At 47.4% G+C, this 19512-nt stretch overlaps 1 protein-coding gene across 1 annotated transcript in view; it reads left to right on the top strand.

Moving 5' to 3' along the window:
• Positions 1 to 1247: 1247 nt before the first annotated feature.
• The window catches only part of ahrra (aryl-hydrocarbon receptor repressor a), a 98165-nt gene continuing 79900 nt past the window's right edge, over positions 1248 to 19512 (top strand). Inside the window, exons 1-4 of the mRNA XM_056299680.1 lie at positions 1248 to 1351; positions 1555 to 1593; positions 2043 to 2135; positions 4947 to 5128. Coding sequence (XP_056155655.1) covers positions 2074 to 2135; positions 4947 to 5128 — 244 coding nt within the window. The 5' untranslated portion in view covers positions 1248 to 1351; positions 1555 to 1593; positions 2043 to 2073. The remainder of the gene's footprint in view (positions 1352 to 1554; positions 1594 to 2042; positions 2136 to 4946; positions 5129 to 19512) is intronic.

Genomic DNA, 19512 nt, shown 5'->3' with positions numbered 1-19512 from the left:
CACTGTGTAGTGTGCACGTTAGAGACGACGTACACGCAAGTTTGTGCAATCATCTCAACAGACGTAGAGGGACGTCACGAAGGGGATTGGCTTCTTCTGTTTCATCTTTATTTAACAGCGGCGATAATGTACCTCAGCTACGGGCTTAGTTAAACATGCATGTGTTTTTAACAGTTCATACAAGCTTAGCCTACTATAAGCGATGTGTCTTGCAGGTTCGTGCATATGCATGGGTGAATCTGCATAGTGTGTATGACAGGGTAGCTTCACAGTGCTTGTGCAACTGCACGGGGTTGTACGCCACAAGGCAGAGCTCTCTTGCAGACACTCGAGTCACAGGGCGCACAATGAAGTGGATCGTCAGTATTCCAACAGTAAAAAAAAAAAAACCCAAGTAAAATCACTAGAAAAGTGGTTCGTTTTACAAATGATCCCAGCACATTAACTGAATCCACTGACAGCCAATTGTATGGCGCAGTTTGGCATATACACAATATATCAAAGCCTCACCGGAAAGAGAGTCGACGGTCCTTTACAGCGGCGTTAAATGTGAGGCCATACTTGGATTACTAGAAAACACTACCTACCCACTATATGAAATTGGGCGCAATTTGACTTAATTTTAATACCCCCCCCACACACACACATACGGACAAAATCATCTCGCAGCCACCTCGAAAAAAAAACCCCACCTCAGTTTCAGGCAACATTAAGAAGCTTCTGAGCGCACGTGTAGTCATTTACATTATGAATCGCATTATAATCGGGATTAACGGATGAACAACGACAGGCTTAGTTGAAATCTGAAAGTCTACTGCGACGGGTTTCCTCCGACAGGCGAGCCGCGCTTCGGGGAAACGCAGACGCACCGGAGGGGATGTGGACGCCATGTCCGACAACGATCCTAACAGAGTCCCCGGTCCACACCGTCGGCTACAACGACCGAAAAAATACAGCCGCAGAAATAAACCCCCTCCCTCCCTCCCTCCCTCCCCCCTTAATGAGTAGCTTCTTTTTCCAAAAAAAAAATCAAAATATCCGTTCCGAACCGTGGGTGCCCTCCGTCCGTTCGTCGGTCCCGGCAAAGACTCTGCGACCGTTCCCGCCACAGAGGACATTTGTACCGCTGCCGCCCCCCCCCCGGGCTCGCACGCATGCGCATACCCGCGGCTTCAGACGCGCTCCGGCCTGAAAGCCGCGGGTGCGCGTCTAATGCGCGTACGCGCGGCCGCCGCGGGTGCGCCCGCTCTCCGCCGAGGCAGGGTTGCGTGCGAAGGAGATCGGCGCGTCACGTCACTCAGAGGAATCCGCCACCTGAAACGGGAGGAAGTGGAGGGCGACTCAATTTGGGGTATAAAGCATCACCCACATCTGCCCCAAGCACTGTGAGCTGATGAAAACATCAGCTCGGAGGCCGGCGCAGCGACTCGTTTAACTTCACCTTGTTTTGTTTTCTTCCATCTCATTTCGGAATTATTAGTTTGTCATCACTGGCTCATCTGTACTCTCTCTTCTTTTCTTTTTTTTTTCTAACCTGAATGACTCGGTAATAAGCACTATACTGGAATTAACTGATAACCCCGGAGCGTCTTGGTAAGTGTTTTATAACTGCGATTATTTTATTTTATTTTTTCCTTTTTGAATTTGATGTGATTTCTTTAACGATGTTTCATCATGTTTATTCCGCACAGCCGGTCTACTGGTAATATTCAGCGTGACATTTGCGCGTACTTTAGCCCAAGTTGCGCTGTTTCCCCCCCCCCACCCCCCTTTTCTAAACGTTAACACAATAAGTGGCGGTCAGGTTTCAGCACCCTAACATGCCTCCAGTCATAACAGCCTAAACCGATAAGTTCAGAAGATGGGTTTGATTTAATTCTGTCATTCTGAACTTTTATTTCGCAGTCACCTAGAGCCACTTGCACAACGCAAGCCACCGGCAACCCCATTCTACCGTTTCGTTGTGTGCCAGCGTGTCTGTTGACGCTTTTTTTTCCTTTTTCTTTTTGCTCCCAAGTAAAGTTGATGTCTCTCATCCGCAGCGCACCTGTTACCTGCGCGGAGCGCGTGAGCATGATTCCTCCAGGAGACTGCATGTACGCGGGCAGGAAGAGGAGGAAGCCCATCCAGAAACAGTTAAGAAACACACCTCTCGGACATTGCAGGACTTCTCATTCATTGTGTTGGTTGTTTTCCTCCGACGCTTTGCGAGGTGCAGAGAAACTTCTCGAAGTAGGAACTCTCACGCTAGGTCTGTAGTAGATGGTGAATGAGTTGGGGGGGGGGGGGGGGGAGTTTGCAGCTAAGGTGAACCTAAAAGGTGCATGTGTTTCTGCGCGCCCGAAGACTTAGCGCGCATTAAGTGGACGCTATTTTTAGTGATGTGCAGGGAATCTTGTTTTGGGCAGTCTTCTGCGCCGCTGTCCATTAATAGTGAAAAGCCTGATGCGTACAGTTTTCAAAAGGGAAGTCAAAATTGTGGTATTGAAAAAGGTTTCATGCTTTTGGCATGACTTGATTGCTAATCTGAGAGGAAATCTTCACCACAGCTGTGGCAGGAAAAAAAAAACTTGCAAAAAGCTTTTAGGAGACTACACTGTGGAAGGATTGTATTTTCTTAAGAGTTGGAATTTGCATTATTTAGGCCACTGCATTTTAAATATGATCTAACTGTACATACTAGGATCAACAGCGCTGTCATTTCATTGGTGCATTTGTGGTTTTCATACGAAGGATGTGCATTTTTTTTTTACTTCACTTGCATATGAAAAACACATTTATATCAGTTTTGATTAAAATTTCATGTAAGTGGGACTCAATATGAACACGTGATTCTTGATGAAACGTATCTGGAAGAGAGCGGTTTTGGTGAGCGCTCGTGTAAGAGTAGTTTGTCTCTGTACAGATGAACAGACACACATTCTTACAGACACCGAAACCGGACTCTGTCAGGACAGGGTACGTATGCAGACCCTGTTTAGTTTAGCTGGTAAGCTGTGGCACACTTTCTCAAAGTTCACCCATAACTATCCTGCAGAAACTTCTGACATTCCCCCTGACATGGTAAAGGGTTATCCATTGAATAATTTGAATACAGCAATCCTCCACTGAAGTGGTCAGGGCAGATTTGACTTGATTCTGAGTCTAAATTCTAGTCGGGGTTTGGATTGTATTAGCCGAGACTCTTGATATTGTCGGAACTGAGGTTGGGTGAGAAGGATATTCCCACAAGGGGGAAGACAGACAGGTTTCTGTCATTATGTGTTGTCACACAGCTAATCTCTCGACAAATGAAGGAACTTATTGTTGTGGGACAGACTGGCCGAGGTGCTTTGTTATGTTTCTGCCAGGGAAACATCCCAAGAGAGAGAGAGGTGAAAGAAAGCCGTGCAGCCTTGCCTGGGCGTGTATTGCACCCTGTTGTGAGCTGGCTGTGGGCAGCCGTCAGGATCATTTGAGTCAATTGAGTGTGTGAGTGAGTTGGAGAAATGTAAAACAACAGAGCGCTGCAGAGTGCACTCAGTGACGGTGTGTCATAACATCTCAGGCTATTGTTTTCTTATGGGGCCTGCATCGGTTTGTCTGAATCCAGTTTGAAATTCACCTTCCCCGCTCCAGTGGGTTAGTTCCACTAGGCAGGTCATCCCGGACCTCTGTGTAAAGGCTTTTCGAGGAGAGCTTCGACCCAGCACTATTATCAGCCTTGAAAAAGTGTGCCATGCTTGTAGCAGCCTGGGTTTTTCCAACTCACTTTACACTTGCCCCGGCCAAAAAGTCAATGCCCCAGACAAAATGCTGCCGCCAAGGGAGTAACTAGTGCTTGTGCAGGAAAAAATAGGGAGAAAAAAAGGAAAAATCATGAACACGTAATTCCTGTACAGTGGTTCCCTGTGAGCTTTAGCATCGTTTTTAAGGCCTTGTTGATTGCTTTCAGCGTATTGCATGACCTGCCTCTTATTTACACCTTGGTCCTTTTGAGCAGGAGCTGGTGACTCGCATTCGGCTTAGCGTTTAGTTAAGGTGTAGCTAATTAATTTAAAAATGGTGTCATCTCACTTTACAATTAACTGTGTGAGTTTTAGAGTGGCTGTGTTGCATGCACCCCGAGCTTAACATGCATGCCTTTGCATGAACACTCAACCGTAACTAGTTTATAAGCACATTTGTATGGTTGCGCACGCACGCACGCACGCACACACGCACACACACACACACACACACACACACACACATAAAGACTCTCGACAGCTATGAGGGAAGATAATAAAACCCATACACACACAGGCTAGTGTGCGCACACACATACACACAAATGCAGAATTTATGTGTATGTGCATATCCATGTATTTCTGTAATTAGTGATGGTTTTTGGTATTTGGTGTTTCTATATTTGGTGTCAAGATGATGTGCACTTTCATAGACCATGCAACTACAGTATATATACTATATATATATATATATATATACTATATAATATATATATATATATATATACATACACACATATATATGTGTGTGTGTGTGTATATATATATATATATATATATGAGTTTTTTCCGAAACTGTCAGTGGTGTTATAAGTGCTCAACTAATGAGGAGCGGAATATCAACACAGATTTTTTTCCTGTATCTGTGTTTATTTATATATATATCCATCAGGGTTTATTTTGTTTTTTGTATATTTGGATAGAGATTATTTGTAGTATTTGTGTGTGATGCAGTATTACACTCACATTTACTTGTTTGGTTTTGACTTGTTATGTCCACCCCATGTGGGCTGGACATCTTAATGATGTGAAACACTAACATGGATAAGTTCAGTATATTCAGTACACACACAAAAACACACTGCACACGCCAGTCCCCCACCCCTACCAACCCAACCACAATATTGCGCTCACCCTAACTCAATATTTGTTGCTGCAACCCTCTCCCTCTGTCAGCAGGAAGCCGTCCTCGACGAATGAGAAGACCAACCCGTCCAAGAGGCACCGTGACCGGTTGAACGCCGAGCTGGACCGACTGGCCAGCTTGCTCCCCTTTCCCCCGGACGTCATCTCCAAGCTGGACAAGCTGTCGGTGCTGCGCCTCGCCGTCTCCTACCTCCGCGTGAAGAGCTTCTTCCAAGGTAGGGGCAGGGGGTTGGGGCTTCGTGGACGTGGTCAGAGGTGTATGTGTGTGTGTGTGTGTGTGTGTGTGTGTGTGTGTGTGTGTGTGTGTGTGTGTGTGTGTGTGTGTGTGTGTGTGTGTGTGTATTGGAGTCAGCGGGGGCAGTTGCCAAATTATGATGCAAGGTGGCCAGAATTCAAGCTGGGGTGAGCAGTAGGGGAGCCGTGTGTGTTTGTGTATGGTGGGTGGGGTGCAGGGCTGGGTGGGGAGCGGGGGCTGTGCGTGCATGCGTGTGATGGTGAGAGACAGACCGAAAGGGTGAGGGTGAGAGAGAGCATGTGTCACATCTGCGTATGCGTCTGCCTCTCTCCATCTGATGGTTGTTCAGTAGATGCATGTCAGAGATGGGGGAGGCGGGGGGGGGGACACCTCGCTATATTGAGTGGCAGTCACTATTGCACAACAGCCCCCCCCCCCAGCTATAGACTCGTGTTGTCTGCTGAAATCATCAGCATCACCGCAAGTCGACCGTCACGTCCCGTGGTGGCATTTTTCAGACAATAACAAGAACAAAAATCGCAATAAGCACGGCGATCGCTGGCAGCAACCCCCCCCCCCCCCCAGTTTGGTATCGTGATGGAAGCTGGTGTGATTACGCTTGATGAGCAATATGTTGCAGGAACATGATGATCGATTTTCATCTGTTGTTTCAGTTGTTCAAATTACAAATTGATTGATTGATTGATTGATTGATTTGTTAAAACATCCCAAAAGGGCAGAGAGGGCAGCCTTAAATCTGAAAAGAGGTTTTGAAGGTATGCAGGAGCCTCTGAACAGTATCTGTCCCTCGGTCTATACACCTCCTTGTGTTGGAAGACCATGAACTTGTGACTTTTCTCATGGGCCTCATGACTAAGAATCCCCCTGGCTCCATGACGTGAACTGACTCTCAGGAAGGTCAACAGAGATACTAGCTGACAACACCAGGGGCCCAGGATAACAGTACTGGGCACATTATCAGAGTTGTGTTGTCAGAATGCATTGTCTTCAGCAGGAGGGGTTCTTTCTCCCCCTTTTTTTTTCTCCCATAGATCAGTCACACTGTGCTCTTATTGGACGGGACAGTATTGAATTCATTTCTGGTGTCATCTTAGGTACTTCTGGTGCCTTCCTTTTTCTGGAGCGTCTTTCTTTTTTTGTGTGTGCACAAGATATGTGGGCTGGTTTGGACGTTATGGTTTGAGAAAACGATCATTTATTTTACAGCGGCCTCTATGATGACATCACCTCCACTGCGGCCTATTGAGTTCTTCCAGATGATGAAATATTGTTGTTGTTTTTTTTTGTTTTTTTGTAGTTTTTTTTTTAAGTCGGGCTTTCCTCCAAATCCTATTTCGTTCTCAAAATTTCCACCAAGATCCCCTCCAAACTTACACACACACACATTCCCATCCTTCATCTCACTGTCCACCCACTAACGCTTCCCCTCCTCTCTATCGGCGGAGCACTCAAATATTCATAGGCCACTTCAGAACGCATTTTGCTGTTGCTGGCTTCCACAGCTGCCATGTCAAAACAAAGGCTGCAGGCACAACTGGGTACAACAGGGTTGAAAGAAAGAAGTACCTCTTTCTTGAAAGATTGGGGTGGGGAAAAAAAAAGCATCCTCCTTCAATCTCTAGCCAGGCGAAGACACTTGCTAACGTGCAAGGAGGAAGTCAGGATGGCAAGGGGAGGCCCATAGAGTGGTCTTCATGGAGTGATGGGCTTATTCCCATCCTGGTCTGCAGAGATTAAAAAAAAAACAACAACATTTTTTTCAAAAAACTGGCGTCTCCACAGAAGCTGCGGGGAGAGTTTTGGTACATCTGAGAGGACTCATTGTGGTCTCCATGAACTACTGTGATAGTCACAGCTTGACCGCGCAGCAAAGATCAGGCAGCGCGAGGATCTCAGCCTTTGTCGGAACAAGCTTAAAGTGTTTGCGTCGTCCCCCCTTTTGTCACATGTGGCTCTCCTCGTCCATTCTTGGCGTCCCTGATCTATTGCAGCATTTGCTCCATATCCTTAATCTCTCTTATCCCTTGCCTCTGTTGGCGTTGGCACCCAACCGGCGTCCCGGTGGTTCGTGTCATTCAAGTTTACACACACTCGGCTCGCCCATCGCTGTAACCGGGGTTCACATTAGCTTAGCCATCACGCAAAGTCGCGGCGCAGCCACTAATCGGACTTGTTAAGGGTGCCTTTCGGGATGAGGGATCACGCAGAAGGTAAAGCACGCGCGTCTTCCTCGGGGGACGGAAAGGGACATTTCGTTCAGCCGTGTAACTGCCGAGGCGGTCAAACTTTGTATTTGAAAGCCTTGTGTACTGAAACCGGGCTGATGTCGGTGACAAAGGCCGTTGGTTGCTCATCCCAGGACTCCCTCGTCATCGCTGTTGCTTTTTGTTATCTGTGGCAGTAGTGACCGGCTTATCTGTCTCTTGATGCTAAGCTAATGAGATTAATTAGAGAGGAACATCAGGGATTTGGTGCTGCATACACTCTGCGCCCGCCGCCTTCCCTTCCCCTCCTCGGACAGTCTCACCTTCCTCAATTCTTCCGGGAACAGGGGACTTTAAAGCCCACGCCCATCTTCATCACTCTCTAAAGGTGACCACATGGAGATTCTCCAGATGAATCAGAAATAAGAGAACAGTGATATTTTCATATCACAGTCTTCTCCTTTTTTTTTTCAACTGTTTGAGTCATTCCCTTAAAATGTGACGCTTGCAACCTCAAGTTTCGATTCCTCTTACAAACGGGCGTCAAACCCGTAGTGGGAGTGTGCACCGTTTGCTGAGAATACTGCACTTCTCCCCCTAGCCATTGGGGGGACTTTGCTGAGGACCTTGCAGACAAAAACATTCAAATTTCGACAGATGTGCCTGAAATCCCTCGTGCATGCGTGCGTGGATACAGATGTGACTTGGGCAGACAGTGGCGGCACTACATCTGGGACAGGAGGTCAAATTAGCCTGGGATTTCGTATTTCCACAAGCCCCTCATTGTGGTCTCATTTGAAACCAAGTCGGTCCTGACAATATGGTAATCAAGGGAAATCCAACGAGGGCGTGCTTCACCGTGCGGAGAGCGTGTGATAAGGCACATAAAATAGATGTGAGGAAGAGACTGGTGGTTTTGGAAGCACTGGTATGACACAGCAGCTCTCGTCCTCTTGCGTGACTGTCCAAGGGTGGGGCACAGTGAACAGTGTGTACATATGAACTGTATGCAAATACACCTCCGGGCTCTGTGTGTATGCGTGTGTGTGTGTGTGCGTGCGTGCGTGCGTGCGTGCGTGTGTGCGCGCGCGCACATAATCCATCTTTTGTGTGCATGCTTGGGATGCATGAGTAATTGTTAAGATAGGTGTCTCCTGTAAATCCTTTTGTTTAATGAAAACGAATTTTCAGGAGTTCCCATATTGCAGTACCGGAGTGTTTATGAGTGAGGTATTTCACACTAGTTGCATTCTAAAGCAGTTGCAAAATGAAGCAATCCCTTCTCCAGACCATTTGGCTGCATAACTCGAATAATGAACTTAAATAATACATGAGGCTATATTGCTTTGCTAATTTTTGGCAGAAAGATGTAAAAACCCATCATTTCATAAAAGACTTATTGCCAAATTTCTCAAGACGATTATGAGTTTATTCAAATTGCACACATGCATGCACATGCATGCATGCATGCACGCACACGCACGCACACACACACACACACACACACACACACACACACACACACACACACACACACACACACACACACACACACACACACACAGAGTACAAAAGAATCCTAAGGTGGGCAGCCAGTTTTAAATTCGGAACGTTTATATAATGAATGATTACCCAGATAAGACACAACGGCCTTGCAAAACACACACACACACACAAAACACAAAAAAACCCCACAAAAATACAGAAACATGAATGGACGCACACTCACATAGACACATGCACACAGACGTATGGTTCAGTGATAGTAAAGTATGTCAGGATTCAGGCAGAAATATGAACAGAGTGGCCGGCCATACAATGGGGTCTCTGTGCAGACTGCAGCCTTTATGATGGGAAGTCATAAAACATCAAAGTCCATCGCTGCCTTGTGCGTTGCTTCGCTCGCAGTGGTCAGATCTGTATTGTATATCAATCAACCCGCGCAAAGGCTTCTCAAAGACGGCCAGCCCTGAACCTCAGCAGACGCCCGTAGACCTTCTGCAGACCTTCACAGTGCACACACACACACACACACACACACACACACACACACACACACACACACACACACACTAGCTGCTCGGTCATCTTGTCTGCGGCGGTCCAAAGCGACAAACCAAAAGCCCGGAAATCGAAATCATCCCTTCGTAGCCTACAGGCTGTTTTTTGGAACGGTTTGTCTGTCTGTAGTTGTTTAGCTTATTTACGTTATACTATTTTAAGTCGAGTTTTATCAGTTCAGCACTTAAAGGCATATGCGTGCGAGCGTATTCTGTGTGTGTGTGTGTGTGTGTGTGTGTGTGTGTGTGTGTGTGTGTGTTTGTGCATTGACAGTCAGCAGGCTGTAATTCCCTCCTGCTCCATGTTAGGTTTCTGCCTCTCTGTAATTGCTGAGCTCGTTAAATATTTACCCTGAGGATTAACTCTACCTCGTTTTTTTGTCTTTCTACCCTGATTGCCTTTTATTCCCCCTCCTCCACCTCTGTGCGTGCATGTGTGTGCGTGTGTGCGCGTGCGTGTGCATGCAGTGTTTCCTCATATCTTAATACAGCTGTGGTTCTTTGGATAATAATTGCAGTTTTGTCTCATATCTGTTGCTGTTTGGGTCCAAGTTATGTTTAAAGATGAGGCGCTAATGTTAAAAATCTTTTTTAACTATTATATAATCATCACGTCTAAAGCATCTGGACTGCACTCAGTTTAGTTATAGATAACAATGTTTGTGCATACGGTTGCAGAGGTGGTGCACCACTGCTAAACGGATGCAGAGGAAACACTGGTGCAGCATGGTGGCACAGTGGTTAGTGCAGTCACCTCACAGCAAGAAGGTCCTGGGTTTGAGCCCCAGGGTAGTTCAACCTTGGGGATCGTCCTCTGTGAGGAGTTTGCATGTTCTCCCCGTGTCTGTGTGGGTTTCCTCCGGGTGCTCCGGTTTCCTCCCACAGTCCAAAGACATGCAGGTCAGGTGAATCAGCTGTACTAAATTGTCCCTAGGTGTGAATGTGTGTGTGTGTGTGTGTGTGTGTGTGTGTGTGTGTGGGCCCTGTGATGGTCTGGCGGCCTGTCCAGGGTGTCTCCCCGCCTGCCACCCAATGACTGCTGGGATAGGCTCCAGCATCCCCGCGATGCTGAGCGCAGGATAAGCGGTTTGGATAATGGATGGATGGATGTCTGCAATGGGTGGTGGTAATGTCCTTGCAGTGGTGGTGCACCGATGCAAGATGGATGCAGAGGAAATACTGGCGAGAGTACACGTGCGGAGCCTCACAACCGGTTTCAATGCTTTTCTAATCACATCTCATCCATTTGCTGCAAACTGATTTTATTTTTTATCCACTATTCAGTCTGCTCCCAGTCCAGCCTTTAGAGAGGATTGTGTTATTCCAGGGTAAACCTTGTCTCTGTATCTCCACTTTGGTTGACGATCAGCCGAGGGGGCTGATGTTACGTCAACTCTGGTGACGGCTGTTATATGAAAAGGATGTTTTAAGGGTGTAGAAAACTTCACCTGGATGCAACATTGTATCCAGATGAAGTTTTCTATACCCTGGGTGCAACATTGTATCCAGCCATTTAGCTTTATGTATATATGTATGTATATATATATATATATATATATATATATATATATATATTTGTGTGTGTGTGTGTGTGTGTGTGTGTGTGTGTGTGTGTGACAGACAGCAAAAGCAGTCAACAGGGCTTGTGATGTAAAGCAAACCAGGGTTTTCTCAGGTGGAGCCTCTGTAATAAAGAACAGACCTTATCAGCTCTGCGTTCACAAATAGATGCTAATCTACCCATATCTATCCACAACTAGCAGAATACCATGCTGTTCTTTTTCTTAATCAGTACAGCTAGTGTTTGTTCCACCCTTCTGCAGATGTAGCCTCCTTCGTGCCTGTGTGTTTGGTCGTGGAGCTCTACAGGCTTATCTCCTGCGCAGCCCCTTTGCATGCTAATCTCCTGCACCGCTAATCAATCCAAATCTCATTGGTTTGTATGTCTCATGGTCGGTACCTGTGACCTGTGGTGTTTAACCTATGTCTGCCATCACCCCGTGTCTTGCCAATAGAGCAGAATTTGCAAGCAAATGGATAAATAGACGAGTCAGTAGATCGACAAAATAAGCAAGTGAGCAAGGCAATGGCAAGTAATTTAGTTTGAAAAATGTTTTGCTCCTGTGAGCAAAAACTGATAAATTGAGCATCCGGGTAGCGTAGCGATCTATTCCATTGCCTACAAACATGGGGATCGCTGGTTCAAATCCCCGTGTTACCGCCGGCTTGGTCGAGCGTCCCTACAGACACAATTGGCCGTGTCTGCGGGCAGGAAGCCGGATGTGGGTATGTGTCCTGGTCACTGCACTAGCGCCTCCTCTGGTCGGTGGGGGCGCCTGTTTGGGGGGGAGGGGGAACTGGGGGGAATAGCGTGATCCTCCCACGTGCTATGTCCCCCTGGTGAAACTCCTCGCAGTCAGGTGAAAAGAAGCGGCTGGTGACTCCACATGTATCGGAGGAGGCATGTGGTAGTCTGCAGCCCTCCCCGGATCGGCAGAGGGGGTGGAGCAGTGACCGGGACGGCTCGGAAGAGTGGGGTAATTGGCCGGATACAATTGGGGGGAGAAAAGGGAGGAAAAAGCCACAAAAAAAAATAAATAAAGATAAATTATCTTCACTTAATTTTGATATGACGTATAATGTGTGTATGTCTGTTTTGTCTATTTATTGTGTTTGTGTGTGTTTTGGGCGTGTGGTGCATTGGCCTGTGCCGGTGTGTTTGTGCCTCTGTGCCAGCCCTTGGTTGCTATTTTGACTGTGGGTGCTGTGGTTCTTTGATGCACTGCCACAGAGACTTATTTTGATGACTTCCGTCACCGTCTCTGGTCTCACCCCCTGTAGCCCTGCGATCAAGTTCCCCAACCGCCTCCTGGGGACAAGTGGTATTGAAGATAATCCATATGCATTTGTCATACCCCCCCCCCCCCGCTCTCGCTCGCTCTCTCCCCCTCCCTCCCGTCATCGTGTCGGGGGTCATGTGAAAGGAATATGTGCTTCAGTCTCAGCAACACGTGTCCTTTACTCTTACCGCTCCTCCACCCTCATTCTCATTATCGCCCCTCAGCAGTTGGCTTAGCGGACCTTCTCCCCCGCCCTCCAAAACTTTTCTGCTTTCATGTCCTTCTGAACCCCCCCAGCCCCCCACCCCCCCACCACCACTTATTCCCATCCTGCTTCATCATCTATATTTTTCTCTCTATGACCCCAACAGGTCGTTCCTCATCTGGGGCCTCCCGCCATGGATGCCTGGCTATCAGCAAGCCGCGGTTAATTGACGATAAGCCAGCGCGTGTTCCTCAAAGACTTAGTTGTGCCTTAGAGTCTAAGTACTACTTTTTGTTAGCGTGTTAGCGCTGCCTTTGAAAGCAAATCTGTAATTGCGACCAACTTTCCGTGCCAAAAGGGAAGTTTTATCAACGCTAATCATCGCAGTCAGTAAATCTGTCAATGAAGAAACGAACGGATTAATCAGACAACCAATCAACCAATCACTGTCAATTAACCAATCAGTCGCTGTGTGTGTGTGTGTGTGTGTGTGTGTGTGTGTGTGTGTGTGTGTGTGTGTGTGTCTCCTGCATGAAAATGTCAGTCATGTGAAGGATTTATTTTCCAACTGTTGGCTCAGACTGAGTGCTGAGCTTCCAGCGAGGGCCTGGATGATATGTATGGGTGCAGATTATGTTTGCCTATCTACTAGATCATTTAGGCAGGGCAGGCAGCACGAGGAGAGAAGGGCCAGCAAACCGAGAGAGATTTTGAAAGCATTTTTAATTGTACACACACACACACATACACACACTTGGACACAAGCTAGCTTTTACACACAAAAATGGACATTCACACATAGGTGCACACATGTGTACATTTTGAGGCTTTTGTAAGAATTTTTTTTTTTTGGGTGGGGGTTTTTTTCTCCCTCCTTTTACTCCCCAATTGTATCCGGCCAATTACCCCACTCTTCCGAGCCGTCCCGGTCGCTGATCCACCCCCTCCATCCAGGGAGGGCTACAGTCTACCACATGTCTCCTCCGATACATGTGGAGTCGCCAGCCGCTTCTTTTCACCTGACAGTGAGGTGTTTCGCCAGGGGGACGTAGCACGTGAGAGGATCACACTATCCCCCCCACGAATAGGTGTCCCCACCAACCAGAGGAGGCGCTAGTGCAGTGACCAGGACAGATACCCACACCTGGCTTCCCGCCCACAGACACGGCCCATTGCGTCTGTAGGGACGCCCAACCATGCCGGAGGTAACATGGGGGCTTCAAACCGGTGATAGCTGTATTGGTAGGCAACGGAATAGACCGCTACGCCACCCGGACGCCCAAAGGCTTGTGTAAGAATTGTGTGCATATTCACCACTCCCATCATCATTAGATCTTGAATAGGGCTTTCTGACAGTACTCATGCATTTATCATTGCAAATACCACCGCTAACGTGACTTCCAATCTTATTACTTTTTCTGATCTGCATTATTAACGGCAACAACCCTCACCCTTACAGAGGCACTCCCAATTTTAAAGATTCACTCCTTCATCCGCGTCGCCCCAGGCCCCTCCGCGTTAGCTCTCGCCCTCCATTTGCCTTCCCTCTGCTGCATAGCTCACAGAATGCGTCTGTTTCACTTGGATCTATAGAGACGTATACATCTCAAGATATTAAGAGCTACATGCCCCGTCTTCGGCTGAACGTCAAGCCCACCAGCGTGAAACCACCTGAATGACTGCGGCAGTATATATATGTGTGTGCTGCTTTGCTCTCAGTAAGCGATCCACTGTGAAAACCATCGATTTCTCGTGTATCATATGAATCTCTGCCACCACAAATTCCTGTTGCTGCATATCGATGTCTGTGCTGTGAGTGTATCCATTTCCTAGTGGTGCTTATTTACAAGTGTGTGTGTGTGTGTGTGTGTTTGTGTGTATGTGTGTGTGTCTGTGTGTATGTGTGTGTGTCTGTGTGTGTGTGTTTTATCATCTTACCTCGTAACTGTCAAGAGAGTCAGGGCGTTGAAAGGGTATGAAAAAAGATTCAGCGTTCAGTGTACCCATATCAAACACACACACACACACACACACACACACACAGACGCACACACGTGCACACACACACACGCACACAAATGCAGAGGTGGTGATAGGCTCTTAAAACAAATGTCTCCCCCCCTCTACTGAACTCAGTAATCCAGACTCTCTCACTTGCCTCACTGCACCCTCGCCGACACACAGACACACACACAGGACCATATGTGCACATATAAATGACTATAACATCGATCGCACCAAAAAAACCAAAACAAAAAAACACATTCCTGTTCTTAGTCTCAGTCTCACACCTACACACACACACAAACACGTGTGTACACACACACACACACACACACACACACACACACACACACACACACACACACACACACACAAGTATATACTATGACAAATGCACTCACCCACGTCTGTTATGATCTACGGCACATGAGTCAAACTCGAGGCCGGCGGGCCAGATCCGGCCCTCGGCATGTTTTGATCCGGCCCGCATATCAATTTAGGTTCTCAGTAAATGCTGGCCTGCCTAGTTGTAGCTGTGGTCTGCACGGTGACGCGCGCCCCGTGCGTGCGCCATACCAAACAGACGGGCACTCCCCGGCTGCACCCTCGCCGAGCTTGAGGCTGAAAAGTGGTCATGTGACTTGGCCTCTGTGTGTGACATAACAGAGCATCTCAACACCCTGAATATGGAACTGCAGGGACGCAAACAGCTGATCACCGATATGCATGGGCGAACCAAATGCAGCAGGGAAGTTAATGTCCACCCTCCAAACCTGTCAGTCAGTAGCAAACGCGCTCACCGCCGCCGCTTTCCCCAACAGAGAGATGCGCGGAAAAAACCGAAGACACTGAAAGCAGGAATCTGGCAGCAGATCTGCTGACTTTGAGACGCGGAAATTCATGTTTGAGCTTTTTACAAATCCGTTTGCGGTTGTTGCGGACAGCGCTCCAGAGGACTCACAATTAGATCTGATAGCATTACAGCGCACTGAAGGCCAGGACCGACTCTGTTGGGGCAGCCAAGTTCGTACAACATACAAACATTTTTATTTAACCTCTGGCTAACACTACTAATAAATAAAGCTCAGCTAAACATTCTGCTCGTGTGGGTCACATGCAGTGAGCATGCAGCACGACAGCACACGTGCAGTTGAGGAGTTTACTAGTATTTAAAGTACTTAAAGTTTCCGTTTGAATACGTTGACAAACTGTCATCAAGTTGGACAGACAAACTATGTCATTTCCCTATTCACAAGTCCTCATGTGCATGAAGTAACACTGTAAAAGTTAACTTACATTCGGGGATCGCCGATTGGAATCCCCGTGTTACCTCCGGCGTGGTCGGGCGTCCCTACAGACACGATTGGCTGTGTCTGTGGGTGCGAAGCCGGTTGTGGGTGTGTGTCCTGGTCACTGCACTAGCGCCTGGTAGTCTGGTAGTGGTGGTCTGCAGCCCTCCCCGGATCGGCAGAGGGGGTGGCGCAGCGACCGGGACGGCTCGGAAGAGTGGGGTAATTGGCCGGGTACAACTGGGGAGAAAAAGGGGGAAAATAATTTTCAAAAAAAAGTCAACTTATCTTGAACTCGCTGTAAAGCTAAGGTTGATGTTTGTGGAGGTGGGTAAACATGTTGGAAGTTCCCCCCCCCCCCCGCAGCAACTTTCTCCCTGCATCTTGATGCATGCTCAGTAATCCGGGTAAGGAAATCCCAGAACGTTGAACCAGTTCATCATGGACACGCTAAACATTGTGTTCAGAGGAACTGGTTCAACTTTCTGGGATTTCTTCTTGCATGTTCGGCAAATGGGGTATTCATCGTCTTTGAGCTTCCCGTCAGAATTTTTAAAATGACCAAAATTTACCCAGACTTCATATTTTGTCTTTTTAGACGAGTGAAAAATCTGAGCAGCACTATCACGCCTCCTTCAGCCATTGTTCTGGAAAAAACTAGCTAGTCAGTGTAGCCGTGCCTGTGTGGCTATGGAAATTACATTGAAGTTATAATAAAACGACAGTAAACAAGAATATGAAAATTTGACACGGTATGATAACCGTCAGGAATTTTATCACGATATATTGAAAAAAAACCCGGTATCTGTCCCATCAGCGCCACCTTCAGGCTGCCTGTGTCCTGAGCATCTTTGGAGCGCTTGCGTATGAGCAAATGTTCTCTGTGATGAAGATCAACAAATCCTCCCACAGATCCCGCCTCACACTCACAAAATGGCTACAGGCCAAAAAATTGATGAACTTGCATCAGAGAAAAGAGGTCAGGGTTCTGGTGGCTGGAAACACGTCAATCTATGTGGCTGAACAGCGTACCAACGTTGATGCGTCATATTTAGGTCTGTGAAACACGCTATGCGAGACCTGTAGAAATATGGGCCAGAACAAAATTAAAGATTAATTATTTTGCTCTTACATCAGGATGTATTTTGTTTCATTAAAAGCCCCACATAACCATTGAGTTGTCATATTCAGGGCAGTGAAACAGGTTGTTGTGAGTTGGCTGTATGGTAGCCTACTTGAAGAAATGTAATAAGAAAAGGCGTCCGGGTAGCGTAGCGGTCTAGTCCGCTGCCTACCAACACGGGGCTCTCCCGTTTGAATCCCTGTGTTACCCCCGGCTTGGTCGGGCATCCCTACAGACACAATTGGCCATATCTGCAGATGGGAAGCTGGATGTGGGTATGTGTCCTGCTTGCTGCACTTGCGCCTCCTCTGGTTGGTCGGGGTGTCAGTTTGGGGGGAGGGGGAACTGGGGGAATAACACGATCCTCTCATGTGCTACGTCCCCCCGGTGAAACTCCTCACTGTCAGGTGAAAAGAAGCGGCTGGCGACTCCACATGTATCGGAGGAGGCATGTGGTAGTCTGGAGCCCTCCCCGGATCGGCAGAGGGGTGGAGCAGTGACCGTGGGATGGCTTGGAAGAGTGGGGTAATTGGCTAAGTACAACTGGGGAGAAGAAGGGGGAAAACTTTTTTTTGGGGGGGGGGGGCTTATGTGGACCAAGTTGTATGCGAGAAGGCTACATGGGACATACAACAAGATATTTTTTTTCCAATTAATTAAAAGCATGTCAATAAATTATATATGTCTGGCCCTGGTGTGATTCTCATTTCCCAGTGTGGCCCTCAGTGAAACTGAGTTGGACTCCCCTGGTCTGGTCTACGGTGTTGCTTATGTCGGATCATCTCTTGTGCGTGCACTGTCTGGCCCTAACAGCTGGGTGAGCTGTGGAAAGGGGAAGAGAGAAGGGCCATAAAACCCACAAGGCCTATGTCAGCCGTTCGTGATGTCAAAGAGCAGACAGGAGACAGTTTTGTAACCAGCCCAACTATCACGCCACAACAGGAAAGCGAGCTCATCCACATCTCCATTTTCTCCTCAACGAATTGGAGGGTGGTTGATAGAGGTAAACCTACTTTTCCCCGACTTACATGAAGGAAACTATTTCAGTCCTTTCCTCAACAAATCTTCCTTTTTTATTATATTCTTAGCACTTCGGCAGAGCGTTGATGTTGCTCCAGGATATCTTTCTATTTTTTTTCTGTGCCGCGCTTGCCCGTAACGGGATTTTGTAGGAGGCCATCAAACTCTCGCTGCCTACACCTGGACTTCCAATGTCCAGAAAAGCGGAAGTGCTACGCAGTTGTTTCCGGATGGACTCGTGGCTCGGTGATGCAAGAGGCAACAAGGTCACATTATGGTTGGACCTTGAGCCTACTAAACTCCTAGTGACCCAAGATAGTCCATTCCCCATCCGCTCTGCAAATCCCCGATCAGACGAGGTGCTGGCACAGAGGCCACGACAAGTCCGCCCAAGACTACATGCCAACAAAGTAAACTTTAAAAAAAAGAAAGAAGAAGAAATGCTTAAATGAGTGGATAATCAATGCGATAGATTTCAAAAGACCGGGATGATAACACTTACCGACTTACTCATCTATCCTTTTTTCTTTTCTTTTCCTTTCATGTTTGAGGTCCGTAGCCTCAAACCATGATTCCTCAAGAGCCATGTGCATGCAGGTTTTCATTTCAACCAACCTTGGCACCGGCCCACTTCACAACCTCACAGCATCACAACTTAACCCTCTGATTGTCTCGCCCCACACCTTCCCTGTCTGGTTGAAGCTGCAGCGATCAGTGTAATCAGCTGATGGAACATTTCTCCCTCATGTTCCTCATGTCTATACAATCAGTACAGTTAGCGACCAAAGGCTCGTCCCCATGTTCATTTAATGGTCTGTTTTCTTTTTACATTAAGAGAATCAAACCGAGGGAAGGTCAAGCCAACTGACTTTTCCGGTGTTGGCACGTTCCCCCAGGTTGCTCCACCCAATTGCGGTGTGCAAAAACTAGGAATCGGCCAGCAGGCTTGCTACCGTCGAGCAAATACTCAAAGTGAATTAGGATCAACTAGAAGAGTCCTTAATTCACGCTAAAGCGTCGACTCCCTCGGTGCCTTTACTGTAATGTACAGTCGACTCTCCTGCACGCAACGCCGGGGAGGCCCGGGGGGAAGCGAGGACTTCTACACGTCAGTCCATCATATCAGTTGAATGTCATGTGTCAAAATAAGCCTCAAGACGGACACAAGCTGAGCGGCCAACAGTATTCCCGGGTTGGTGCCACGGAATCCCTGCTTCACCCCTGGCTATTACATTACAACACACACACACCCACACACACACACAAACCTGCAGAAGTTGGCCGGCATACAAAATATAGCAAACAAAAAATAAGCTCCAAATATCTCTTAAACGATAAGAATATGAGCAGGTTTAACTTCGACTTTCACATCCTATTATAAACCGGATGACCCGCACAGCAGTTCATATTCTCATGTTTTCTGGTCACAGTTCATTAGATCTCGAAGGCCTTAATGATCTGCTGTACCAAGCATGTCACGTCAGTCTCCTTAATTAAAATAAATCGGAAGCCACGTTAAACCACAGTGTTCGCTCATCACGAAGTGTGCAGTGTGTGTTCATTGAGAGTGACCAGTGAGATAATGCATAATAATATCC

This window comes from Lampris incognitus, chromosome 19 (genome assembly GCF_029633865.1).
Source record: "Lampris incognitus isolate fLamInc1 chromosome 19, fLamInc1.hap2, whole genome shotgun sequence".
In the NCBI taxonomy this organism is placed as follows: Eukaryota; Metazoa; Chordata; class Actinopteri; order Lampriformes; family Lampridae; genus Lampris; species Lampris incognitus.
This window is presented reverse-complemented; position numbering and strand designations above follow the sequence as displayed.